This window comes from Trachymyrmex cornetzi, unplaced genomic scaffold, assembly GCF_001594075.2.
Source record: "Trachymyrmex cornetzi isolate Tcor2-1 unplaced genomic scaffold, Tcor1.1 scaffold61, whole genome shotgun sequence".
In the NCBI taxonomy this organism is placed as follows: Eukaryota; Metazoa; Arthropoda; class Insecta; order Hymenoptera; family Formicidae; genus Trachymyrmex; species Trachymyrmex cornetzi.
Genome location: NW_017299926.1, coordinates 575216 through 590635, shown reverse-complemented (window position 1 = coordinate 590635; position 15420 = coordinate 575216). Strand labels below are relative to the sequence as shown.

Below are 15420 nucleotides of genomic sequence, written 5' to 3'. Positions count from 1 at the left end.
TAAATATAATTGAAATAATGCTTTATGTAATATTAATAACATAAAAAATTAGCTTAAATTTATTATCTGTTTTAGTAACTATATGTAAAATGAGTCAAATGTGGATAGACACACAAATTGGAGGCACATTAATAGGGCCATCGCCGCTTAGAGGACTCACTAATAGGGACAAAAACATGTTTTCTATTTTTGTCAAAAGCATTATAAAGTATTAACATTTTTTAGATTAAAGAAATATTATAAGAAAAAGAAGTAGTTGAAAAACCGATATTGATTGCAAGCAGATAAAATTAAAGCTACAATATTTAATAATTAATTCAGTAATAAGCAAATTGGCTAAAAGGCACATTAATAGGGACAGTCACCCTAGCATTTTCGGGTAGTATTTTTAGATTTAATATGTCTTTTTATATCGAAATTAATACTCTGGATGGACTACCAAAGAGAGTTTCGCTTATGAACGGAAGAACGGCGAACGGTTCTCCAGCTATAGAAGGATCTTAGGATAGAAAGAGTCACCGTTAGAATCGCATTAGTATCGCATGATAGATTCCGGTATTAGCGTCGCGTCGACGACCTCCGGGGGAGAGTCCTGTCGGAGAATAGGGAGCAGTTAGATGGCGGCATTGTGACCGCAGGACATCTAAACGGTACCGGGAATCGGCAGATGTCTTTCTCTCTCGCTCCGTGTCTCCTTTGCTTCCTCGCTCGAGACCGGTAAATGTTACTAATCACTTCTCGATCCTTTCCAATCTGCCTTGACCCCGTCGCGACAAGAGTTATAGCAGTCGACTTTATTTGAACTATCTCCATCAGGACCTCGAGCCACATGAAAATCCTTTGCACCTGAAAGTCGTGTCAATTCAACGAGACTGTGATTTCGCTTTTCGAAGAAGAGAAGGCACTGGTTGTCGTCTCCCGATTCAAGTTTGAAAATAATTGGCTGGATTTTTACAATTCTAGAATTATACAGCAGCGAATGAGAAAGAAATAATCGAATTAATTGAAATAAGTACAAAAGCAATTGGTGATACAACAGTTTATATAATCAGTCAGTGTAAAGGAAACATATAAAATTTGTAAAAAGTCGAAGACTACAAAACAAGATTGGCTGTCGACGTACATTTCGGAGCACTGTAATTTATCATCGAAATAAGACAAAATCTAGATTCGTCAGAGTTATCCCCGCGTCATTGATTGATAACCACCGCGTCGAACAATTAATCCTTTGCAGTCTCGATTAAAAGATTATAAAATTTGCTTCCTATACCAAATTGAATTGTACGAAATAATATACAATAATAGAATATAATAATACGTTTTTTCATGTACCTAATAAAAAAAAAATTTAGTATAAAACTTCAATTGTCAATTTTACGTGGACGATATACGACTGCGAAGGATTAAGATCCGCAGTAATTTTTCGTGTGTAGATGTTCACGGTTGATCGCGATTTTGATCGTCAATCATCTCCTTGTCGCTGCTACTCGATCGGCTGCGCGTTTGACTTCGATCCCGACTACGACTCTGATGTCTGGACGGCGTCTGGTTGTCGATACCCTTCTTATACAAATAAGTCATGTCCTTTCGGAGATTCTCCACCGGGGAATTTCTCAAGGTGTCTTCCGTGCGCTTCCTGGACGTGGCGCACTTGCACCTGGCTGCTGCGATGGACCTCGTTCGAGGAAGCGGGGGGCTTCCACCTCTGCTCCTTGAGCTTCTGCTTCTCCTCCTTCCCCTCCTCCTCCTACCCCTGCCTCTGCCCCTGCCCCTGCGTCTGCCTACGCCCCTCCTCCTCCTCCTGCGGCCTCGGCGACTTGGTCTTCGCCCTCGCGTTACTCCACGGCCACGTCGTCGCCTTCTTCGCCTCCGTCTCCTGCCTTGCTCCAAGGGCGCCACGGTATGCGCTTTGTATATCATCTCAGGATCCGTATTCAGGCTGTAATAACCACGGTCCCTCTTCAGGATACCATAGTCCAAGCCGCGTTTCAACGCAGCGAATATCTGTGGAAAACGTTTCTTGTATGATTAACAAACGCTTTTTTACTGCTTCCGTTAATCTACCATTTTCAATAAAATTTTCTGTACTTTAAGTAATATGATGCAACAGAATCCGAAAATTTTACGATATCTTTGGAAATTTAGGAAAACAAGAAATTCCAAATTTAAATATTAATGTATTAAAATTAATTATTATTATATATTAATTACTTCTGTGGTGAGAATAAGAAATTAATATATTGATAGAAATATCAGAAAAATAATTAACAACATACTTTTTATGCAGAAGAATGAATAAATAAACTATTAATTACCTGTTTTTGTATGTTGGAGTCCGACCCCGTATATTGGGATTTAATGTAATTCATGATTTCCTTCGACGTGGAACCACGAATTTCCCGTAGATTGCGTATAGCAGAGGCCACCAGGGCCGACATCTTTGGCTTCGTCATATTTCACCCTTTATTACCTCTTCTATCCTTCGAAGATATTCCAAGATGCCGTTATGTGTTGTCTCATGAGCAGATCTCGTCAGAATTTTAGAGGCCACATTCGAAGAGCTCGGACAGGTCGAAGGTCGCACGAAGATCGTCGTCGACGTTAATTTCAGCGATCGGCTTATCATCTGGCGCAGAATGATTTCTGAATAGTCGCGGTGGCTCCTTTGCGACTTTCCGAAATGTGCGACGACGTTAAGATAACTTGGACTCGGTGAACGCGTACACTTGGAAACGGCACATTTAAGCCGGTGCGTTAAAATAATCACTAAGAAGATTTAATAACCGATAAAAATCGGTTATATTGAGATGCCGAATATGATTGTGGGAAGAGAGGATGGAATGTGTTGTTCGTCAATGGCCTGTCCGGAGATAACTGAACTGTTGTTATCGATGCGCTATTTTGTTTGATACGCGTTGCTAAGAAAAAGTCATGGAATCTAGATTCGGATTGTTCAAAAAGTGAAGATCTCTCGATGATGCCAAAATTTTATTCAAATCGAACATGACGTTATGGAAATAATGTGTAGCATAAATTCGAATTTAGGAACATTAATATTAACATAAGAGAAAACACATTTATTTTTTTTATTTTTATTTCTTTCGCAATTTCTTTTCATTTAACCGACGTGAGATTATAATGATATACCAATTCTCACATTATATAATTCAGTTATATTAATAATTACAAGATATATTAGCATCGAAAGAGTACGAAATAAATTCAAGATAATAATTTAGAAGAATATATCGATCGTAATAACAAAAGATAAGAAGTCTCGCGCGGTAAATTATGCGACTGCCGACGTTGATCATGAATAGCCTCGTTTCTTGTTCTTCATCGCTCGTTTCATATTCCTCGGGCGCGCGGTATCCTTTTTTACATTTCCCGCATAATTAGCATCGTCGTCGTGCGTGCATTGCGATACTTGTACGTACCACCGGCGGAGTAAATATCGTGTCACGTAACCGAGATGCACCACTCCCATTAAAAGCGCTTTAATTAATACACTCGTTTTAACACTCATAACATCCGGGGGACGCACGCATAATTAAGAAAAAAAATAAGCGACTCCATCGATTATCGGCGATGTGTCGGCCGATGATCCGCACGCGACTGCTCGATCGATAGTAGCTTATAATTTCTACCCGAGCATTTATCATCGCGATGAATGTGATATAAGTAATATTAATGACAATAAAACGTTTGCGGTTGCTCGAGATAAAGAGCGCGGAATTACCTCGGCCTCGGCAACACGGGGTGTGTATCTTGGAATCACGGCGGCGAGAGCGGCACATTGCGTGCAATATTGCGACTGTATAAATCTAACGGAGGTTCGGGGTCATCGCATTGGGTTTTGTATATATGAAATTGCGCTACCGCGCTACGCTGTACCTGTACGGTAGCTCGCGGTAATATGACGACGCGGGTTCGCGCGCGCGAGAGTTTCTCTCTTTCTTCGGCCGTCTCGCGACTCGTCTCTCATTATCCGTCCTTAACGGTGCCGCGCTGTCGCCGGCAGAAAAGAAGCCACGATTCCAAGTCGCTGCGAGCGCGCGCGGAACGCGTGTATCCCCGGACGAGAGACGACTTGCCACCTCGTCCGGTAATTGGACAGTCGTGGGGATAGCCGCGGTTTACAGGAATAACGCGGCAATTTAGCCGGCCGCTTAAGTCGCTACGCGTTCGCTTCGCGCGCCGACGATTTCGTTCGTTAATCAGCACCAGGTGTCGCGAAATACCGTCTCTCCTCGAATGCGCACCTGCTTGTAAATGCCTAACGTCTATACTCCAATAATTATTTATCAACGTCGCATTGAGAACGGGGGGGAGCACGACAAGTCGGCGGCATCCCGACCGCTCCGGCATTCGGGCGTTTTATTATTCATCGATCGTGGCGACGACGGCACACACTTAGATCTCCTTCGTTTCTATACGCAGTATTTCTTCCGCGCGACGACGCGCGTGTTGAAACGATCGCAAGTGCCGGTGTATTTCCGTAATTAAATTCAATTCGATGTGAGCTCGTAATCAACGATATATCATTCGCGACGGCAAAGGCGATGGCTTTACTCCGTCGCCAATTGCGTTCTTATCCTTATAGTACACGTCGTAGATTGAATTTACATCAGTTGCTTCTGGAAGCTAAACTTTGTTCCGTGATTACATCCGTTCCAATTCTCGTTTCGAAGTAGCGCGCCTCGATTCGCGCGCAACAATTCGAATCTCGCGGCGCGTTATCCGTGCTGATGTCGTGAGATATTGCTCCGTCGGCTTCTCGCGTCGTAAAGGGAGTATCGACAAAACCAAACCTCAAGGAACTCTAGGAACGTGACTTCGTAACTCGGCGGCGCGAGCGCGACAAGAGCGAATGAACCTCTGTTATCCTTCGTCGCCCCGTCGAGATCGGGACTCCAACCGGGCGACAGGACCCTAACAAATGTCGCGTCAGGATAATTGCGTGCGGAATTCGCCGCTCCCACGACGAGCGTGCTGTTCCTGACGCTGCGGGAGGACGGCGAGCGACGCAATCCGGGCACGGTTCCTCCTGCTTTTGATGCCGACGGAACCACAACGGTTCCACGCTTCATATACCTTTATCATACGAGCATGCGCTTATGTATGTATGTATGTATGTATGTATGCGTGGAGGAGCCATCACCTCCCTCGCCGCGGGATGTCCGGCCGGACAGAATGTGGCGAACCGACCGTGACGATTGCCCACCGAGGCATTTTTACACCTACGCTCGCTCTTTCCAGGAATCCATCGATCCCGATCCTCCACACCTTGCGGCGTCTAATCACCGTGACTTTGCCAGCGTATTTTCTTCTAAAACAATGCCGAGGCTTCCCGGAGCGCGTATGCGTGATTTTACTCGGCGCAGTCTACTTCTTGTTGCTTGGAAAGTCGTTAGGATGTTGCGAGAAGAACTGTCGGACCGCTCGCAAGAAGGCTAACCTCCGCCGATCGTCACAGATCTTGCGCCTTTTACGATCGCAACGGTCTATTACGAAGAATACTTCGACGAACCTTTATTGAACTGTAGAATGCGCGGTTTCCGTTATACTTCTGATCATCTTATTTCTTTACCTATATTACATTATATCATGTGGGTCAAACTGTAAATAATAATTTTACACGGAAAGAACAATTTTACTATAGTGTTTTTAAAAATTTAGCTGGCTACCCACTGTTAGAAATATTCTTAAATTTCATTAACTTTTAAGTTACACAATTGAATTTAATTTGAATTTAATTTTATGACATTACATTAATGTATTTGTAACTAAAAAGTATATTTATGTACATGTACATAAAATTTAATCTATTTTTCATGAAAATTTATGAAATTTAATGTACTTTTCATAAAATTTTATTAAAAATACATTAAATTTCATCAATTTAATATACACGTTCATTATATTTAAGTAACTATACACTGTAACTAAATTTTCAGTTAAATCATTCATTACTTTTAATTTCGTTCTTAACCACGAGCTTCATTTACATGTAAAGGAAGCTCGTGGTTACATTTCTATCAGTGCAGGTCTGAACGTAATTTTAATGAATTATCAAAATAATTATATAGGACGCTCAATTTGATTGCTAGAATATTAAAATTGTTTACTGTAACTAAATTTTCAGTTAAATCATTCATTACTTTTAATTTCGTTCTTAACCACGAGCTTTATTTACATGTAAAGGAAGCTCGTGGTTACATTTCTAACAGTGCAGACCTGAACGTAATTTTAAAGAATTATCAAAATAATTATATAGGACGCTCAATTTGATTGCTAGAATATTAAAATTGTTTGTAGCGTTGCTTATTATCCTGGAGTTTTCTATATAATTTTGATAGTTCAAAATTATTCTCAAATCTAACTAAATTTTTAAATATTTCAACAAAATCGTTCTTTTCGTGTATAAATTATTTAACTGTTCACAATAACGCTTCGTTTCCTTAAACGTTTACAGCTCGAGAAATATTAATACGTCGGCATTTAAATTAAGGAAAAATCAAGATTGCTTATCTATCCTGCAGTATCTGTCGTTAAAATTGAAAGACACTTTTAATACATCCTGTGTAGAAATTCTGTAATTTTTTCAACTTAACCGCGTAGGGTTAATTGCTACCTGCAAAGATCAAAAGACCTGAGGCTGCGACAACAATCTTAGAGGTGTCACAGTTCGAGGACAGCGATTCGATTGCGCTTCGAAATATCCCCGGAGGACGTTCATTAAATGACAGTAGAGTCTGTATGTGGAAAGACACAACCCTCGCGACACCGGTGTCGTTCGGTCGACCAATCAACGTGTCGATCGGCACATTGTGCACCGTGCACCGCGACGATTGTGATTGGCCGATCGGGCACCTTTCTGCCTTCCGCAACCGACAGTCGCATAAGTCGAACGTGTTATTCGCTTTGCATACTTGACCGGCGGCGCCCGACGCGGTTCATTATCCATCGTAAACGTGTTTTTTTTTACCGCAGATCGCCATTTTGGATTAATTATCGGCCGACTTGTGCGCGTCACATTAGCGTTTTCCCCTGTGGCGCAATATACAAATTATTTCATCGACCAATCATCGAATGCATGCTTCCAGTACGATCGTGCGCATGAATATTACGAGCGTAATAAATAATTGGTGTTCTCAGAACGGAGAGATCGAGACGCGTTGACAATTTTATTATCATAATTTGTCCTGTTCGCGAGCATCTATCAGCGTTGCCACGATGTGGCAACCAGGTTTTAATTATTGCCGCATGGAGAATATAATCTTTCCGATTATATGCCGCTCGCGCCGCTTAAGCTTTAGAAAGTGTTATCCACAGGTACTCATTAGCAGCATAATTTTTCGTACTTGTCGGATATGGCCATTTCTGTAATAACATAATTCAATGAAAGTATTGCTTCCACAGAAAGTGAGATCTTAACTTAATTATGACAAGTGGTCAATTCATTTTTAATCATGTATGTTATGCATTTTCTGTGTATCTTGGATGGTGAAGTATCCTAAACTTTGTGTCTACGATATTAAAAATTGCTCAGAGATTTCGGATAGAGAAACAATTAACAAATCATATTTGGACAATTCAGTCACATGACCAATGTGATTGATCAATTCTTTTTCCTTTGAAAGGTCTCCAACTGATTTCTAACAATTTTTTTTATTTAGATCCGTTGAAACTAGAAATTGCAATATCTATAGGAATAAACTGCGTGGCACATGATTAATGAAACTAACAAAATCAGAAACAATATAAAATTGAATAAGTATAAATTAAAATCCAAAATGTAAAGATAGATTAATAAAAATTTGCAAAAGACGTGAATACAACTAAATAAATGCGCATCAATCTGAATAAAAGACCAAATAATCAAGGAAAAAGAGCAAAAAAGCAAGAGCGCAATAATCAAACTTATAATTAAATGATAAACAAATATTGGGGCAATAAAAGTGATGCACATGCAATTATATAAGGAAAAGTCAACCCTAATTTCTAACACCATAAACACAAGGTTTAAATATCGGGACTTAGCAAGAATTATAATGTTTATAATTGTGCGGAAATGCATTCTTTCTTAATCTTGTATACAATAGTAACTCTCCATTAATGTGCCTTTTAGCCAATTTACTTATTACTGAATTAATTATTAAATATTGTAGCTTTAATTTTATCTGCTTGCAATCAATATCGGTTTTTCAATTACTTCTTATTCTTATAACATTTCTTTAATCTAAAAAATGTTAATACTTTATGATACTTTTGACAAAAATAGAAAACATGTTTTTGTCCCTATTAATGAGTCCTCTAAGCACAATTTGTGTACCTATCTACATTTGATTCATTTTAACATATAATGTAGATATCTACATTTGATTCATTTTAACATATAGTTACTAAAACAGGTAATAAATAAAAATATTGTTTAATAAATTTAAGCTAATTGTTTATGTTAATATTACATAAATCATTATTTCAATTTATATTTATTTCAAAGTACACTCACAATACAACATTCTCAGCTCCAATACAGGGCATATTAATAGGGACAAGCTTAAAATCTTGCGGTATGTATTACTAGATTCACATAAATTCCTCGTATTTTAACATATAGTTACTAAAACAGGTAATAAATAAAAATATTGTTTAATAAATTTAAGCTAACTGTTTATGTTAATATTACATAAATTATTATTTCAATTATATTTATTTCAAAGTACACTCACAATATAACGTTCTCAGCTCCAATACAGGGCACATTAATAGGGACAAGTTTAAAATCTTGCGGTATGTATTACTAGATTCACATAAATTCCTCATATCTTTCGAAAAATATTGAAAATACTTTAATACTCAAAAAATAAAATATTATCTTCGGTATCGTATTGATTAATAACTTTTAACTTAATATTTTGTCTTATTTATTTGTGCTAATTTTCTTTATGACTTATCGAAATACAAAAGCACACAATAATAGGAACAGGCACAGTAATTGGGATAGTTACCCTAGAAATAATTTTTGTACAATACATCCGGTTCATCTTTCATCAAATTATACGTATTCTTTCATCATCAGGTCTTTGATGCTCCAGTATGCTACGTTAGGTTTAGATGCATCGCATTGCACGCGAAGAAACGCTTGATTAGCCGAAATAATCTCTCTTTCTTCTTCTTTTTCTTCTTCTTTTCGCTCGCTCATTCTTGCGTGCCGGATTTTCGTTTTGCGATGGGTTCGTGCCGGAAAGGTGAATTAACGGGCCAATGAGAAGGGGCGCAGTTAATAAACCAGACATATTAAACGATTATATTAACGCAACCGTCGCCGGAGATTAATGCACTCGCGGCTTTCGAACGTCTCACTCCTCGCAAGCGCGCACCGAGGAAAGGTAGGAGCCGACAAGAAATATGATCTACATGGTGTGGGCACCATTGCACCGCGGTAGCTTTAAGATAATTACGACCGTATAATTTTTGCGTATCGAAAGGCTATAGTTTGGACGACAAGTCGGTTGACTCAAAAGCAGCGCATAATAAAAGGAACTATTTTTACTATCACTTTAATCAAGGCGAAACGCGTCGCGAAGACAACTGTAATAAATGTTGTAGAACTATGAAATTATTCGAGAGATCATCGTATAGTAGACGATTATACCGTTAAATGATGTAGATTAATTTGAAAAAATGGACTACGTAATCCAATAATTCCATAATTCAATAATGTAAAATAATTAATTATTTACATCAATTAATGTAATATATAAACAATTTTCTAAAATAATTTATTTAAATTTTTTTAACGCTAATTCTATTATGCTTATTATATTATGATTATATTTTCAAATTATTAAGCTTGTATATATCAATAATTATTTAATTTATTTAGCATTTTCTATTTGCGATTAGAAATAATATTTCCTCTTTTGAATATAATTTTTATTCCGTTGAATCACAAATTCTTTTATTCGAGTATTAAATTTTTTTTGTGCAAGTATATTCATATTGTTTGATAAAAAATTACTTGTAACTAAAATAATTAACAGCAATTTTTATAGAAAAAATGTTAAAAGCGATCGAAAAATCTTCATGTTCTCGTGAGAATTTTAAATCGGGTATACATGAAGCAGACGTAAAAAGGAGAAAGTGGGGAGGACGGAGGCTGCGAGAGGGAACGTTTGATTACACGAGAGCAGGTGGACTAGAAGAGGCGAGAACACGAAGTTGCTCGACTAAGGTAGCGACGTAGGTTTTCTTGGCCCACCCGCACCTACCACTCGTCTCGATGTCACGTGTTTATAAATAGTGCATCAACGTAATGCCCGGCGGCTGTAACTACGGCGAAAGATTTACGAACACCGTTTCTTGAGTAGCGGGCAGGCAACGTTCCCGAGAGAAACGAGACGTTCTCTGAACGCGGAAAGGAATTCGGTGAGAGATGTAATAACGAGATTGAGCAACTCGCGCCTGGTTAGGCGTTACCAATGATTCCTGAAATGTTCCGTCTGGCTAGAGATCGTCGGAAGTATTATCTGGAGCGGTCATGTTCACACATTATTACGCGTAAGAAACATGATAGAAGATTTCGTTACGTGTTAACGTCGAGTTTTGTCAAAGTTGGACTACAATTTTTTATTTCATTCTCTTGAAAGTTGATTGTAGGTATTTGTAATAATTATTTCAAGTAAAACAAAGACTTAAAAAAATTAACAAAGTATTTAATAATTTCTTCAACAAAACTTTAGTCCAACTTGTTAAAGAATTCGATCATTTAAAATATATTGAAACACATATATATATATGTATATATATATACCCATATACATATATATAGAATAGTAATTAAAAAATATGATTCTCATCTAAATATCTAAATTACATCTGCGCGTAGATCCCAGTGACATTATGATAAAGATGGCTTAACTGGACCTAACGCGGACGACTTTGGAATCGCGAAAGTCCGAAAATTATAAAGGTATCTTTGACAACAACGTAACGACATATGTTTCATGGACCATGGTTTTCTCAATGTGTGCTAGCTATTTCGGCTATTTGCGACGTTCACTTGTGTTGGACGTGCTCCCTCGTGTCTAATGTCGTGCAATGCGAGCAAAGTGTTCGTGATCTCAGTTGAAATTCACGTCCGTGGTCTAGTCATCATCGTTGGAATTCGTAGCTCGACGGCGCCGATCGTCTCCAATTAGTCGAGCGCTTACAAATCGCGCGGTCCGAAGATAATTAATAATACGTAAAAACATCGCCGTTGTCGACAATGTAGAACGGATTGCGTACCGACGATAGCGATCTAAATTTAGTACGTTTGCATGCCCTCGGTGACGTAGGGAATCGGACAGAGTATCGACCGTAGTCGAGAATACCGTTGGAAATGTCGGAATTCTAAAGCACTGCTAATTTCCTGAAGATTATTTGTGTGTACGTCGAAATGGATAAAATATATACATATACTAAAATAGCATAGAAAAATAGATGCTGCGATACAACCAATTTAAAGAAAAAGATTATAATCTTTTCAAAACAACAAGTAATGGGTTGAGAATCAGTGCAATACACACAATGCGCATATTATTTATAAAAACATTTTAATTGGCGCAAAGATGTGTGTGTGTGGCATTACAATACAAAAGGGAACGTTTTGTTAGCCAAACTTTTTAGCCAATAATTTCAGTTTAGCCGAAACATTCCCGTTTGTATTGTAATGCCGCGCGCGCGCGCGCGCGTCTTCGCGCCAATTAAAGTGTTTTTATAAATAATATGCGCATTGTGTACTTGATTTCCATTAACTCTGTATATTATTTGTTGTTTTGAATTATTGGGAATCAAGATTGATTTATTTGTAAAAATAACACAATTTAATATTTATTTTTAAACGATATATTAGAATTAAACAAATAATATTAGAATATTTATCTTGGAATATACAATTGATTTCATGATATATCAAAGTGTACAAAGATGAGTTTATTTCGAGTACTTTCATGATATAATTTTTACCTGTACGTATTATACGAGGTCACGTCTGTCATATTTGTTTCTCGTATTAGTCGAAGTTTAAGAGAAAACAGATATATTTCTTCTTGTAACACGATTAATCACCTATTTTAACGACTTCTAAGATCTTACTCGGTACGACGTGAACGGGCACTTAAATTTGACGAATGCGACGAATGTAAAAGATCTCTATCGTGTAAAATGGTGCAGACGAAACAATCGAGCGAAACATATCAAGTCTAGAGGAACGTTGCATCGGAGCTGAGAAATGTAGCACGAAGTGCACGTTAACGAATATTCTCTTTGGGGCGAATTATATATGTAGACATTCGTTATGTTAATGGAATCCTTGCGCGACTATATAGTGATATACAACGCGCAGAAATAATAGAACTCGTAAATTGGCACATGCCTCAACAGAATCCAGTTGAGGCATGATCCGAGTGAGTTCAAAACGTCATCAAACATTAATTTCTGATTATTTTAAAATTTGTTATTTTCAAGATTTATAAATCGTGTTAAGATCATGCAAAACTTCCTATTAATCATAAATTCTAATAAATTTTAAAATATTTTTTCTTAGTAAAAACTTTATAAAAATTATCAAAAACTTTAGAGAGATTGTCATCATAAGTTTTTTGACATTGAATATTTTATTAAGATAATTTTGTAGAAATTGATTGCAGAAAGAGATTTAATTACTATATACATTTACGTATTTCATATTGAATAATATAATATTAAATAGCATCTATCAAGTACTTACTAATAAATTAATAATTAAAACTTCACTATTTAAGATAATTAATTTTTAGTTTTATTAGGTAGTATAAATAGATACGATTTGTAGGTTGAAGACGATTGGTAATTCTGAGATATTCTGCATGGTTTTCAATGCAAACGTAATTTCGTGTTTTTCTGCGAAATTACAATTTTCCATTATAGAGATAGAACACTTGTAAAAGTTCTAATAAATTTCAGGATTAAATCACGGAGAAGGTTAAAAGTACATGATCGTCTGTCCAATAATCTCGCAATCCATTTTACTTATGATCGATGGGACGCTTTAACTCGGCGAAACGCCATTTCTCGCAAACGAGGGCGACTGAAGAGCCGCTTAAAGCGGACGCGACGATCTCCTTCCGTAGTCACTAAATCATGCGATTCTAAGCTCACAGATGCAAGTTTATAAATGTATCTCCCACGCCCTCCACTGTCTGGCCGGATTTCTCTTTTTGTACTCTTTCCAACACCCGCTCTCGTCTAGTGATGTCTTTCGCTTTCTTGATTCTCTGTATTACATGCGAATGTTTTGAAAGGGAAGATTAATCTGCGTTTTCCTAGACATGTGATATTTACACTACTGGAGAAGTCACGTGTAAAAGAAATACTTTTTTAAATGCAAGTCTGAAGACATATTTAGTACAAAAAAGGAAAATATATTTCTTGTTAAACAAAAGGATTGTGAAATTAGAATATTTTCTTGATTACTGCAGAAAACATACCTGAGTTTTCTTTCTTTATACTTAAATATAAAAAGTTTCTTTCTGCAAATTTTTATTTTTCTTGTACTTTATTCTTATATCAAATTTTTTAAATAAGATTTGATATTACCATTATCCAATGACGAAATATATTATTCTATCGAAATCAGTTGTAAATATTATCGAGAATATAAATGTTAAATGTTTAATGAATAATAAAAATAATAATAAGAAAATGTTCCTCTAAAATAAATAAATTAGACAAAGTATCACGTTAGATCGGGAAATCAGAAAATTTTACACAATTTTCTACGATTGAAGCAAGTAAATTGATTAACGTCAAGTTTCAAGCATAATAAAGATTTAAAGCCAGTTTAATTTGACGTGCTATCCCTTCACCCTGAAGAAAATTAGAATACGCGGTCGAGCGGCGGTGTCAGTTATATTAATGAAATGATAATCGATGTGCTTAAGGGAAATAATTACCAGCGATGTAGTTATCGTAGCTGCGCTCTCTGCCATCGTCGGAGAAGATTCACCACGTTAAGAGATGACAACCGGCTCTCAAGCCTGCAAACGCTGCCGATCAGTTAATGACATTTATGACAGCCGACTGTAACTCTTAAGGGATACCGGAGAAACGCGTTCTCTCTGTCGTGTCGAGAGCGTTAAAGTGGCTCGTGGAAAACGTTCCCAGAGAGTTCATAACGAATTAATTACACAAGGGAAAGAGAAAGAGAGCTCGATCTCTTATGGCTATTTTGAGTTTGTCTGTCGTTTTTGTTAACTATTGTTTTATTAATTTTAATATTAAATTTACATAATTATTGGCTCAATTAAATACAAATTAAACTTGAATATAAATTTCAGAGCTATTCGAGGCTAGTTCGTTTGCGCCAATTTATATATTACAAACCTCCTTCACAATTACATATACGTTTCAACCTTCAATAAGGTCCTCCTCAGTGAAATAATTTAAATACATTATATACAATACATAACTAATATCCTCCTATTTAAAGTATATTAAAATTGTTCTTTACAAACATGTAGACCTCCATGTGATCCGCTGTATGATGTCCTAAGTGATTATATCATTCTTTATCCACCAAAGTATATCGATCGGATGTAAAATTATTAATTTTAATTGTGCACACAGAGCAAGAGTTGCACTGGCGAAACCACTATCCTGAATTTCTTAGTTTTAGTTGCACGACTCTTTTACGAAAAGCGTTTCCAGGACGTATATATGAAGGTGATACTATACGATCAATCATATTGTCAGTATTAACTAATACTGATAACGTTACTGATCATATGTGGTTAATATTGATGGATTGACGTAAAATACTGACGGTGATCTGGATTTTGAGTCTCGAGCATCAGTTCGCTTTATTATAGGATCCATATCACAGTATTTTCATACTGCAATAAATAATGTCTACGTAAATATCTACGTAAAACTAAAGTGAAATATTGTTAATAATACTGATTGTGTAAAAATATTGAAAATATTGCATACTCTCTTTCTCTCTGTCAGTATTATTGATTTAATAATAATAAATTCGTATAACAGATCAAACTAACCAAGATATCCTTATAAATCAAAGAATTGGAAAGAATACGGGAAAGATTTAGGAGTCAGGTGCAGAAGACGTCGCGCAAATAATACACTTATGAAGCTTGAAATTTCTTTATTTAACAAACACACTTTGTGAGAGAAATGATTTTGTTATAGGAACAAATCAAGAGAAAGCAAATGTGATATTTGTTAAAAAAACGATCGATTTGTTACGATTGCAAATTAATTCGTCAATGTAACAAATAATCAATAGTATCGCTAGCAAATAAGAGGCTCATATATATATATAAAAGTCGTAGACGGTTGCAGGGTCTGAAATTGTAAGAAATTGACTAATTCTAG

At 36.7% G+C, this 15420-nt stretch overlaps 1 protein-coding gene across 1 annotated transcript; it reads right to left on the bottom strand.

The window, feature by feature from the left end:
- Nucleotides 1-1028: 1028 nt before the first annotated feature.
- On the bottom strand, nucleotides 1029-2889 carry LOC108766734 (histone H5). Its single transcript, XM_018516232.1, has 2 exons — nucleotides 2316-2889; nucleotides 1029-2004 (listed from the first exon to the last, which is right to left on the bottom strand). The coding sequence occupies exons 1-2, from the start codon at nucleotides 2451-2453 to the stop codon at nucleotides 1438-1440; spliced, it is 705 nt and encodes a 234-aa protein (XP_018371734.1). The 5' UTR covers nucleotides 2454-2889; the 3' UTR covers nucleotides 1029-1437.
- Between the last annotated feature and the right edge of the window lie 12531 nt (nucleotides 2890-15420).